This window comes from Styela clava, chromosome 6 (assembly GCF_964204865.1).
Source record: "Styela clava chromosome 6, kaStyClav1.hap1.2, whole genome shotgun sequence".
Classification (NCBI taxonomy): Eukaryota; Metazoa; Chordata; class Ascidiacea; order Stolidobranchia; family Styelidae; genus Styela; species Styela clava.
In genome coordinates, this window is record NC_135255.1 from 8756977 (window position 1) to 8771101 (window position 14125).

Consider the following 14125-nt stretch of genomic DNA (forward strand, 5'->3'; position numbering starts at 1 on the left):
GACTTTATGACAATTTACAAAGCTTTGTTTGACTGCAGTAGGTAGACCAGAGAGCCGTCATAGACGTTAGATTCCGTTAACATTATGTTTTCTATGAGTTGAGTTATCCTCTGACAAAAATAGGATCATAAAAGTAGAGGGGGCACAGAGGAGTAAACACGAAACATAGAGTGGAAAAAATACCGCGGCATTTCAATGGTTGTGATATACATATAGTTGCTATCTAAATTTAACACATTCAAAATACTAGCTAGAAAGTAGCGACTCCCTCGGCCTTATTTGCATGTTTGTTTCTTTTTATGTCATGTGAAATGATTGACGGTTTTATTCAATTTCACTTTTGCAATGGATGGCTCGTGTGGGGTTTGCGTGCAAACACTGTTTATATTTTGACATAGACATCACGTTGTTCATATTTCTCTTATTATTGATAATGTTTTCAGAAAAGTCACGTGAAAGAATTTTGTTGTCACACAGGCTTCTGTGGCTACAAATTTGCCAAACATTTAGGCAAAACGAACGACTGTATTTAAACAGTTGAACAATGCTAAAATGTATGTAAACGAAGGCCTAGTGACTAATCACGGGTCCGGTAGCCTATACTTACAGTGAAATTCGTGAATGTGACAGGATTTAAATGTAGAACTGAACCTTGAAGAATTCCAATAGATAAAGAGTATGTATCGTTGATCTAGATTTAGAACAACATTGACTTTGCGATCACACAGAAATGATTTGAAAAATTTGACTATAAATGAACCCTAGGTTCGAATTTTGCGCAGGAGTTCGGCATATCAAACTCTATCAAAAGTTCTTGAAATATCCAGGGCAATCAATTGCTACCCCACTGTGATAAAATGAAATCAAAACGATTTCGCTTTGCAAAGAGTTGAAAAACGGGAAATTACGCAATGGAACAACAACGTATCGATAAATTGATACCATGAATTCAGTCAAGAAAGAAATAGAGGTGAAGTATAAAAGGCTTCCTTCGTATGTTTTATAGTGTCAGAGTTTTTTTTTTCAACGAAGACGAAGGTTTCTACTCCATTGACGGCAACAATGATTGCATTGACTTTATTAATTCTAATGTCATCATCGTATGTAATACTCTCGGCTCCATTCGAGAATTGCCAGCTTCCACATAATAGAGAACTTGACATTGACAAGGTAAAAAACAAATCTAAATTGTTTCGTTCTTTTCTCATGATCGCAGCTGAGCATAGTTTTTTTCAGTAATTTGCTTTTTGGTTGGAACAAAAAAAAAACGATTATAGAGAAAAACACTTCGACAGCAATTTCGACGGGCACGGTTGCAAATAACATTCATAACTATTATTATGATAACAGTTGCTGTGATGGTATTTTAATGATTGATGCTAAGTTTCGAGCTTTTATTTTGTTACATACATCATTATATAGGCTAAAATACTTGGAACGCAAATGTGATCCGCTTAAAAACATTAGTTTATTTGTTCTTTCTTTACAGCTATCAAACTCTTCCTGGTATGTCGGACTTCAGACGAAAGATATTGCATCAAACATACTCACTTGTGACAGATTAAACAACTTCACGTCCACTGATTCCGGTTTCAGTTTTGTCGTAAAAGAACACAATTACAGGTTAGATTATGGATCTCCGATCCACTTCTCAAAACATCAGAGATTCAGTGCGAATGTCTGACTAGTTGCCCCATTGAGAAAATTTGCTATTAATTGTTGGTGAATAGGTAGTATAATGAGAGTTACGATACCTCAGCCACAAATGAGTATGAAATAAAAAGACTTCGATCCACGAAACCTAATGCATATATGAATTAAGTTTCGCACCAGTTACTATTCAAGGACTTCATTAAAAAAAACTGAAAAAAAAACCCTTGTTTTGAGTCTAAACAATTTCTTCGACTTCCACCATCGTCAAGTTAGTAGGCTACCTGCACCAAATTCATATCATGTCAACAGTTATTCGGGATACAAGAGAGACGTCTCGAGTAAACAAGTTAAGAAATATCACGAAATATAGCTAGCGGGCATACTAAACATAACCCAAAAACAGGGGGATCGGACGCTCCCCTACCTGCCAAATCTGGTAAAACCAGTGTGTTAATATTATAACGGATAATACACTTGACTCTGCGGCAACCTACGCTAGACATCTACTTAGGTTCGAATCCCACGTGAGATGTGACAATATGCAAGAGGATTGCTTGACTTCCCGCCTTTTCAGTGTGGTTCACGTAATAGCTTGTCAGTAACGGCTTTGTCCGCCAACTACTATACGTTTCTGGACGCATTGCGCCACAGATTGAGAGGGCGTGTATGGGCAAGTCAATGATACCCGTGGAAGGGCATATTGACATTAGGAATAAATTAGGCAAGCCTTTACATCTATTTTTCTCGTTTTCGCATAGATATGTAATAGATAATTCAGCCATTTTAAACAAAACAGATAAAAAGAGTGAGTGCGATGCTCAAATACATGGACACGAAAGCCAAAACGAAATAGTACGGATATGCAATCTGTCACAGTAGACCACCGGTACCGCCTGACCATCAGCTAACGCGAAACTCGTAACCGGCACAAGGTGCACAATTTGTACTTTTGATGGCGTCATAGCACACACAAAAAACAAATCCCCTACAGCCAACAGAGATTTTTGAAATGAATAAAAGTGATAGCCTCCTTTTGAAAATCACAATCTTCAATTTCAAATTAATCAATTGGTCTAGTAGTAATTGAGAAAAACATTCTAACACCAACAATCTAATAACAAAACGATCTGTATGTCAATTTTGTGTCCAAAAATTGACTTTGCGATCTACTAGTCCAGCAATCGGCAACCTGTGGCTCTTTGTTCGCGGAGCTCTGGCCTCCGTGAATCAAAGTGGTTACAGCAGCTTTTTGTTAGAAGTAGTAGAGATTCAATGAAAACAGAGGCCAGAAAGAAAAGCCAAATACACCTCACTAATTACACATCACCGCGGTTCACAAGATATAAGTCGAGAGCGGTAAAAATATGTCGCATTTAAAGGGATTCATTTCTGTCAAAACACAGTTTTTCTTTTCATTTTACAAATTATTCTGATTTCGTCATAGATTGAACTGTTGCATTATTCGTATTTCATTTTGCTCTTTCAAGAACTATATTACTACATCTTGAATGATTTTTTACGGGAGTGTTAAATAGCCACTGACATTGGATCAGGGTTACCATATCTGGAAAGACAAAATCCTTGACAAAATTTTAATGAGCCACGTTGACCAATTTTGCAACTGAAACACTTATATTACGATATAAATTCACGATGTATCCAAATGCACAAGCTGTCGTCGCTTTCTCGTAGATCAAAATCATTGCCTAATCTTTTGCACTAGTGACTAAACCCTAGCACGGAATAAAGTAAGTTACATGTAGTGCAAACAAAATACAGATTACAAAAAGCTGGCAATTCAGGTCATATGTGACATCACAATTAACTAAATGCGACGCAATCCATGTTGCACAAAAAAGCTTGCATGTGACATATCTCTAAAAAAATAGGATTTCGTGGATGCGCAATATCTGAAAACTCAAGGATTTGTAGCAGGAATTTTCTGTATTCGAAAATCCCTTACATTTAAGCATTTTTTAACATTTCTCCCTGACGCAAATTTGACCAGTAAATACCCGGACATGTCAGGGGAAAATCTGGCGTATGGCAACCCTACATTAGAGTAGATGTTGCGACTCTGAGTAGGTTTGAGTTTGATTAAAAGAATGCCAAACGATTCTTTCAATGGTAAAAGTTGCCGACCCGTGTACTAGCCCAACACACTTCTGCAGTGATTTTTGACGTTTTATATTATTATCGTATCCGGTAGATTTACAATATCTAACTTTCTTCTACCAGGCATTTAGTAAATATTTCGCTACAGTACCGATAACCGCCGTTAGCACGAGTCACGAGCGTAATTAAAACCGAAGACTTCGTAGAATGTGGCGGGTCACAACTCCAACACATAGTAAAGTGCATGCATCTCAATTAGCGCGGAAATGAGTATACGCACCAGTCATCGATACCCGTGGCATTTCAAAGGGTATATCAACTATATGAATTGATGGGAAGAAGCTTTATCCATTTTCCATCCATTCCATTTAGGCTACATCCATTTTTCGTGTTTTGACCTATTTAACACAAAAGAAAACAGCAATTTTGAACAAAACAGGTATAGAAAAAACTGATACAAAATAATTTGTTTTATAACACTTTTTTGAAACAAATACCTAATTCCCGACCGTCATCATCTTTATAGAGACGTGGAGTTTGTTGTCCATATGAACTGGAATAAGAACAGAAATTATCACATGAGCAGGAAAGAAGACGGTATGACTAGATTTTTCAAATACTATGCTTCCGCCTTAGTAGAGTTTTTCTAATAGACATGGATTATTATTTTGTAAGATTTGTCATATATATATTTATGTTGTTATATGACATACAGATTTTATTTTATTTTATATATTTTTAATTTAATTGTCACAATTTCTCAGGGGCCGAACTTTATGCCGCCCATGCACGTGAAATGAACGGAAATTATAACGCAGCAATAAGAGCAATGGGTAAGATAAATATTGACCAAGTTTTCTTAAATTTGTGTCAAATGTGTGCAGCATTCGCTGTGTACAATAAATATTAAAAACTTGCGAACATAAAATTTGGCTATGGCTGATATCGTCGAAATTGACCATGAAGAATATTTTTATCTCAAATTTCAAACGTCTTGAAGTATCGCACAACGATGAGAAAAATGACCAGACGACCAGGTTTGCTTTCTACATTCGAGATATCCGGAAAATTGTTTTAACCATGGCATTTTTACACATCAGAGTGTAATCAGCTTTCAGAACTACTCGCACAATGTGACCGGTATTACAGATCACATATCCACTGGCCTCCCCGGGCTTTTGTTCAATGTATCGGAAATGATAAATTTTGAAATATTATAAACTTCTAGTAACGTGATACAATGAAGAGTCAAACATTCGACTCCAAAATGTTTTGGGCTCACGTAATGATGTTCATGTTTTACTGGCAAAATGATAATTTACACCTCTATTATTTTGGCAGACGACTATTTTTTTATTGCGGATTGGTTGTTTCTGACTGACTACACAAATTATTTTGCCGTGTTTTTATGTCCAACAATGAAATTCTGCGATACGGGTAAGGTGTAAATCGATTAAAACGACAACTTTTTAATTATATTTAGTTATGTTTGGATTTCCATCTTTTTTTATTAAAAAAGTGTGTCCTTCTTTTCAATTACCCTATTCTTTATTTAGCAACTTGCCTAAAACAATGTTAATACCTAATGCATAATTTTGGAACTTCTGAACTCAAATTACGTTCCCAAAGCAAATCTGTGGAAAATAAATGCACAATCAACCAGATGAACTTAAAACTAAAGTTGCAATATCGAGACTACATAGCATGCAAAAAAGCTGGTTTTATACTTGGAATAATATAGGTTTTATTAAGTGTATTTTCGGCCAGGAAGGAGTCCTACAACTTTCATCTAAATTAGAATTTTACAAAATTGCATCTACTTTTCAGATCTTCATATCGTTTGGGGATATTTCCCAAGTCCAACTCCAACTTTGAAACAAATCGCAGCATTTTACAATGCTCTTCATGATCAAGGAATATCTGCTAAATTCCACGTCTCAGATTGTTCAGAGATGAATTGGAGCGATTAATCAAGCGACCCTGAATATTTAGTTTAAAAAAATAATAATTTTGTAATAATCAAGAGTTTGAAAGACAAATTTATTGCTTTAAACTATGAACTTTCTCTGTCAATAGAATTATGTTATATCGTGATATACGGGAAGTGAATAAGATGTTCAGGTCTTATGTCAAACTCTAAATGTAATCGGAATAAAATAAAAACACTGCCACAACTGCTATCTAGCATATTTGTTATATTATCAATATTCCATATGACCACTTGTTGGAGCAAATAAAAAAAATTAGGAATAATAGAAATAAGGAAAAAATGATCGGATATGAAACTATTATCGTATTCAATTGACATTATGCAACATTTTATAGGAAAGAACTGTACAATATGTGCGAGTCTCAGTGTGAATATTTCAGAGCGCAGAATAGAGCACCTAAAATAAAAACAATAGAAAAGTGAAACAAATTTATAGGGTGTTCATTCATGTGTTCGACTTTTTTGTTGGTTTTCATTTTATTTTTGCGTACCAGATATAAGTTTTGCCCTATATTTACTCCTATGTTCACACTTTAAACATGAACAACTTGAACAACATGATGAAATGCCCGAATGAGCTAAAATGTATCGAGAAATGCCCGAATGAGCTAAAATGTATCGATATATCGACTGTAAGCAAATACAAGAGTAAGATTTTTTTCACTTTAACTTGAATTCGGCAACAAACCTTTTCACATCATCTGTACATTCGAAACATTTTGACCAATATTTGTTTTTATGAATTTCAGCCAGCGTATAAAGATAAACTTCTTCGTACGACAGACAAGGCAAATATTTGATCATTAAACTGAACCATACTTATCTGTTATGTATTAAAATAATAGGGCGGGCAGTTCTATTACCGCCTTCACGGAGTGCAATATCTATCTGCCGCACTAAACTAGAAACGCTAGTTTCGGGCAGATTAAAAAGACACATGACTTGGTAATCAAGTCTAAAATAAATGGAATTTTATATAGTTGTCATTAACAGCAGCTCTTCTTTAATTTCCTTCTCTCTACTACAAAAGTTTTTTAATACCAAGCGAAAGTTCATAAGAACACATTATATATATTATCTGAAATACAACAACAGCGACGCAACATTTTCTCGATGGTCTCGAGCCGCGAGATTGATTTTGCAATGCAAACGATACTTGGGAGCCAGTTTTTGATCTCTTTAACAGGTTTATCGAGGCCACAGAAGCACATTTCCAAGTATGATGGCAATACTCTACAAATTGACGTATTGGTGATTTGTACATGTGAATTGCGCAATCATACATACATATCGGCGAGCATGACAAAAAGATTCCGGCTTAAATCTTTGGAGATGATGAAACGAACTGACGAAATTAGGATTGTTCCTCTAGAGCAGCAGTTCCCAAACTTTGTTTGCGTCGCGACATCTTTCACGATATATGCTGAATTAAAAATAAAGTTAGGAGGTCCTACAACAGAGACGATATCAAGCTTAGAAAATATGGTAATGAAAAGCCTGTACCTTTATGTTAGTCATTTCATAGAAATTTTGCTTTTTGTAGACTTTAAATTTCCAGATTAACAATTGAAAATGGATATTAGAAGATGAACACGAGGGCCCACAGCTGCCACAGCTACAAAAATTTCCTGCCCCGACCGCGAAGTTTCTTGTAAAATAATAAACCAACACACACTTAATAAAATTTGATATTAAGGGCTTCCCAACCGGAAAAGCATCCCGCCAAGGGAAAGAATTTTAGCCGTTGAAATTCACGCTTGCATGCGTTTAGAGCAGTTGTTCTAAACCTCTATTAATTTGCCCTTTTGGCAAGTCTTAAAATTGTGATTTTGTGGTTAATCGTCGGCGATTAGTGCAATGTGAAATAGGTCGTGTACGCATGACGATGGATGTCAAAGAACTGAGAGTGCATATGAATATCAAGTTTGATACCGTTACTCTCTAATGCATTGCACTTGCCATTTACATTGTCGGTATTAAGTGAGGAATGTAAACTTCCAGTCGGAGAAGAATTGGACGTTGGAAAGGTAAAAAAACAGAAGTAATACTATTCAGCTGTAATTGTTAACTTTCTTGCAATATTCTTCTGTGCGAAGTGTGCAGTAATTTCATGAAGTCATTCCTCTAATAAATATTTTCCTCTTTCTTTTCAAGTTATTAGAAACTTCCTGATAGTATGCCCGGACTTAAAACAGACGACTTCACATCCTCGATACTGACGTGTGTCAGATTATTCAAATTTACGTCAACCGACACAGGATTCAGAGTCATCTCCGCCGAACATGGCAACAGGTCAATAGATAATCTTTCTTTTAGGCAATACGAATCATGAGTGTTTTGAAAATAGACGATCCTAGAATATATCTAGTGTAAATTCAAATACTTTTGAAAATTTCAATATTTAGAACCAATCTAACAAATTCTCGTATACATACATGCCGTAGTTTTCAGCAACATCAATTCTCACCATATATTTGCATCTTAGTGGGAAATGTATAGTAAGGCATATAAGATTTGGGAAATTATTAGCATGCGTTAGTTTTTGATGCGCTATGTTACATTTTTGAAGATACGTCGAATTCCCTATTCACTTCAACATACACAAAAATGGAATTTACCAGCAAAGCAAGACAAAAGACGGTATGGAATACATTTGAATTTACATTGAATCATATACTAAGTAAAATTTTTAAATTAAAATATGAAAAAGTGCTGATAATTGATATGAACTCACTGTCATTATAAAATTTTTTTGGAAGAAACGACAGCTCGCTTTGAGCACACACTTGAGATAGACGGAAAGCATAACGCAGAAATTAGAGAAATGAGTAAGACTGCAGTAATTGATAATTTTCCTATTTTTACCTATCACATTCTATTTTTCAGAACTTCGTATGGTTTGGGGATTTTTCCCGAGTCCAGATACAACTTTGAACGGAATTGCAGCTTTCAGTAATGCCCCTTTATGATCAAGGAATATCTTCAACATTTCACGCGTTCACTTGCTCAGAAAGAGAGTGGAATGATGTAAACAATCAAAAATATTTTGCGACTCTCCATAATATGTATTTCAAAGATTTTATTTGTCCGGCCCCGCATGTATATGAAATGTGTATGCAGATGATTCAATTCCTTTCACGGTAAGGACAAAAGTCTTCCCCATTTTTTTCACAATCGTACTGTGATTTTTTTCATCGGGAAGCGTCAATGGAACTCATCAAGGCAGTGGTCAATCTTTCACAAAATGCTACGAAAATGTTCGAACGTGGCGAAGAAGATTTTGCTTGAACTAACTGATATTGTTAAATATATGATGTTTCTTTCACAATCAAAATTTATTTCTTTAAATCAAATTTCCCCTTATATTGTTTTGAATAATTATTCTGTGTTTCGTCTCTATATAAAGATTAAATTATATAATTCATGATATGTGTGAGAATAAAACATGCGATCAAAATATAATATTCACGCTAACCTGGAACCTGGAACAGACTTAATGATGTTATCCTTATTATAAAGTAATAAAATCTTGTATAACTGACCAGCGGTGAGTATCCAAAAATATGTTGAGCTGCAGCCTCTGGATAAAACTTGCTCTACACTAAAGCAATACACAACTAACTAAAGAATCACGCGAAAGCAAAAATTTAATTTCGCCAATAGAAACTTCATGTTACACAATAATTTGAAAATGCACTACAGCCGAGTCTGAAAGTGTTGCACATAGCAGTACCAGAAAAATTCCTTATTGTATATATATATACCTGTTTTTATCATAATAATTAAAACCAAGTTTTTAACACAACAAAGTATGACAAAACCTAGCAAGTGCCTGCTGGTACACGATGACTTAATTTACAAATGAGTCTGTTAGACTGCGGTAGGTAGAGCACATAGCTGTTACAGACGTTATATCCAGCATTCCGTTAGCAGGTTCAAAACAGCGTTGTTCATCGGACTTCACGCCAAGACAAGAATCTATAATCTACTCTCATCGTTAATATGTCCTTCGGAACAGGTACCGGGGACTGGCCCAAACACACGTTTTCGTGCTTTAGTGGAATCCTTCTTTCAAACCACCCCAATGTGTGTTTCAGTTGTGAAGTTTTCGGTTTTAATTAGGCTATCTCGTGTAGAACAGTGCTCTTCCACAGGGGTTCCGCGGAACCCTAGGGTTCCGCAATACATGCAGTGGGGTTCCGGGAGTTCATAGGGTTCCTCAGCGGTTCCGCGTTTTTTGTTTTGTTTCAGGGGAAACCATTTCTTGCTTCAGTATGTTGATGCGTCATTATAGATATTTTTAGACCGCCGTGTCTCATTCAAACTCCAAGTATGCCAGTTCGTTAAACAGGAGGTTTAGGCACAGCGCAGTTAATAGACAAAACAGAAATATTTTCGGTTGTTGTGCACTTTAGTCATTAGGCTTCCCGCTGCTTGTCAGCAGGGAACCTATTGTATTCCTGTGTTTTATTATTATTATTATTATTATTATTATTTTTTTTTTTTCAAATTGGTCCCACAAACTTGAAATTCACCTCAAATGTGCAGAAGTTCTCAGCTAGCAATAAAATGCAAATTTTATGCATGACTGACCATGCTTTCACGCTCCAGTGAGCAAATCGCGTTTTCAGTTTTTTTGCGATTTCTCAAAATTGATACATGCTATTGGGTTGAAATTCATAACAATGATTAATGGACATGTTCCGGATACGATATGTCAAGGATACGCATGAGTGACCTCGGCGATACGCTCCAGTGAGCAATATAGGATTTTACATTTTCATCTTCTTCTCGAGAACGACACCACTCAGAGACTTGAAATTTACATCACATGCAGATAATAAGTCCCCCATCATAAATTGCAAATTTTATGCATGACTGACCACGCTTTCACGCTCCAGTGAGCAAAACGCGTCTCCAGTTTTTTTGCGATTTCTCAAAATTGATACACGCTATTGGGTTGAAATTCATAACAATGATTAATGGACATGTTCCGGATACGATATGTCAAGGATACGCATGAGTGACCCCGGCGATACGCTCCAGTAAGCAATATAGGATTTTACATTTTCATCTTCTTCTCGAGAACGACACTACTTAGAGACTTGAAATTTACATCACATGCAAATAATAAGTCCCCCGTCATAAATTGCGAATTTTATGCATGACTGACCACGATTTCACGCTCCAGTGAGCAAAACGCGTCTTCAGTTTTTTTTACGCGGGAAGCCTGTTAAAGCTGCACGCAGCTCTAGTTGTTATTGTTATGCAACTAACAAGAACGTTTTTGTTGCACCATACATGATGTTCAAAGTATGTAGATATTGCTCGAGACTAGAGAGAGGATATACTACAAAGTACAAACTAGAGTTGTTGTTCAGCTTTTGTTGGAGTATAGTAAAAATAGTGTGAAACCCAACTTTTTAATATTTAGTCAATACATATGAAGCAAAATAGTATATTTTCTTATGTGAGGCGGAAGATTAACAACGGTGAAGGTCAGGAGTCAGGACTGCAATGAGCGAAGTAGTTCAAATGCAAAAGCGGCACCTGCTCCTCCTCCGAAGCGAACCAAATGTAATTCAATTGCCAAAGTTAAAATAAAAGTTTTAATTTTTTTAATTGGGGTTCCATAAAAAACGAAAAATTATTCAAGGGGTTCCACAATAACATAAAGGTTGAAGAGCACTGGTGTAGAACGAGAGCAGACGCACCGTTTGTCAATGGACTGGTGGTGTACTGTTGCTAAGTGCTGTTTACCAAGTGCCTGATAGAAGGAAAAAGTTTTATATTGTAGAAAGTAATATAAAAAGTAAACCTCACTGCAGAAGTTTGTTGGACTTACGGTTTTTCACTGTTTTTGTGCGTTTAGGGATTCATTCTAAAGTGAATTTTTGTATATACGAACTACGAAGTCGACGTACAGATCGTTTTGTTATCATGTTGTTGGTATTGTTGGAACTCAACTTCAATAACTACATGACGAACCACTCGGACCTGGGGCCTCTTTTGATGAAATGTACATTAGTAGGGTGCTAGGATAACTCACATAACAAACTTCATCCAAATCGGTCCTGCAGTTTAGACGTTACAGATAGACACACAGAACGGGGGAGAATAAGGGTTTCCTGGAGCGTATAGACACAATATACCGAGACTTGGATCTAAGCGGTGAAGCTTAATTAACTACCTAGCATATTTCAGAAGCTTGGCACGCCGCACTCTTGCAGCACAAATTTCGATCCTATCCGATTCGCTTTTTTTGGTCAGTGCTCCCGGTTATACGTCTTTCGGGGATATCTCTTTCGGAGTTCCCCAGGACTCAATTCCCCATGGATTTTAGCACCCTCATATAGATTGAACCCGCGGATATACAGGTGCAAATGTATGGGTTCAAATATACGTTGGTTCAAATGTGCTGTCACCCTGGGAATAGTATATTGACATTAAGAATCTATTAGGCAAATTTTTACATCCATTTTTCTTGTATTTACGTAGATATGTAATAGAAAATCGGCTATTTTACACAAAACAGATAAAAACAAGAAAGTGATGCAAATGTATGCACACAAGGTCGATATAGTCCGGGTATGCAATCTGTCACGGTACTCATCCGGTATCACTCGACCAACAGGTGGCTGACGCGAAACCGCCACAAGGTGCACAATTTCTAATTTTGATGACGTCATCGCACACACAAAAAAACGAATTCCTTAAAGCTCACAGAAATTTTCGAAATAAATAAAAGTAATAGCGTTCTAACGAAAAAATAGTCTTCAACCACTAAAAATCGAATAACAATGGGTCCAACAACAACATTATAACAAAGCGATCTGTATGTCCATTTCGTGTCCAATAATTGACTTTGCGATTTGCTAGTCCAAAAAACTTCTTCAGTGATTTTTGCGTTTTTTATTATTATCGTATCCGGTAGAGTTACAGTATCTAATTTTTATATACCTTCTATTTTACCAGACATTTAGTAAATATTTTACTACAGTACCCGATCACCGCCGTCAGAACGAGAAACGAGCGTAATAAAAACCGAAAACTTCGCAGAATGTGGCGGATCACAACTCCATCACCAGTCATCGATACCTGTGACTTTTCGAAGCGTATATTAACAATACAAAATTAACTGCCGTTATTATTTCTATAGAGATGTGGAGTTTCTAGTTCACGTGAACTGGAATAGAAATGGGAATTATCACATGAGCAGAAAAGAAGACGGTATGAACAAATTTTTGAAAGGCTTCCGCGTTAGTAACGTTTTTCCTTATTGGATCGTAAATATAAGTAATATTTAATTTCTAAGATTTATCATATATGTTGTTATATGACTTACAGATTCAGACAATAAAAATGTGTGATGTTTTATTTTAATAATTTTAATTCAATTGTCGCTATTTGTCAGGGTCCTAACTTCATACCTCTCTCTCATACTTGTGAAATGAACGGAAATTCTGACGCAGCAATAAGAGCTATGGGTAAGAATAATAATTGAGTAAGTTTTTCTAAATTCGCGTTAAATGCGTGCAGCATTTGCTGTGTACAATAACAAAGACTTTCTAACATAAAATTTGGCCATATTGGCACATTTTGATCACGAACGATAATTTAATCCCGAACTTAAAACATCATGGCGTATCGCATAATAAAGAGAAAATAATGAGATCAGGTTTGCTTGCATATTTGAGATATGCGGGACATTTTTGCACTTTTGCTTCATTTTGAGATAGTAGAATGTAAACAGCAGCTTACAAGCAATGCTCGTTTTGCAATGTTACCGGCATTGCAGATCACATATCTAGTGAATTACCCAGTATTTTATCCATTGTATCGGATGTGCTATATATTGAAATAGTATAAATAATATAATAGTATATATATATAATAGTATGCCGTGTTTGTATGTCTATCAATGGTATTCTCGATACGGGTGAGGTGTAAATCGTTTAAAGACAACTTTTTAAGATAGTTGTATAAATTTAAACCAACGTATCTTGTTGGCGACAGACATATATCTGGGTCATGATCCGTTGACAATGTTAAAACATTAAGACAGTATTGACAAAATGTAGCGTTTGTACATGGGAAGTAAATGAACCGAGTCTTGAAGATGCACATAATTGATTGATTTAAAGCAGGGGTCGGCAACCTTTTGTCGCTCGCGGGCCAAAACTAAGGGTTGCAAGTCATTGGCGTGCTGTACATATTTTTAGAAAGTTGAAAACCCAACGGGTGATACTTTTTATAATAAAAATCAAGCAGGGAAATATTGCATTGCATCTCAAAAAATGACATTTGAATACTGTCGGCACCATTGAACCCTTTGCACTTAGCATCAACTTTTCTGCATTTGTCAAA

General features: G+C 36.0%; 1 protein-coding gene across 1 annotated transcript; it reads left to right on the forward strand.

Annotated features, from left to right (window-relative positions):
- The first annotated feature begins 1021 nt into the window (after window positions 1–1021).
- On the forward strand, window positions 1022–6010 carry LOC120331764 (uncharacterized). The gene is made up of 6 exons (XM_078114055.1): window positions 1022–1170; window positions 1490–1623; window positions 4295–4365; window positions 4533–4601; window positions 5110–5205; window positions 5596–6010. The coding sequence occupies exons 1-6, from the start codon at window positions 1063–1065 to the stop codon at window positions 5736–5738; spliced, it is 621 nt and encodes a 206-aa protein (XP_077970181.1). The 5' UTR covers window positions 1022–1062; the 3' UTR covers window positions 5739–6010.
- The last annotated feature ends 8115 nt before the right edge of the window (window positions 6011–14125 follow it).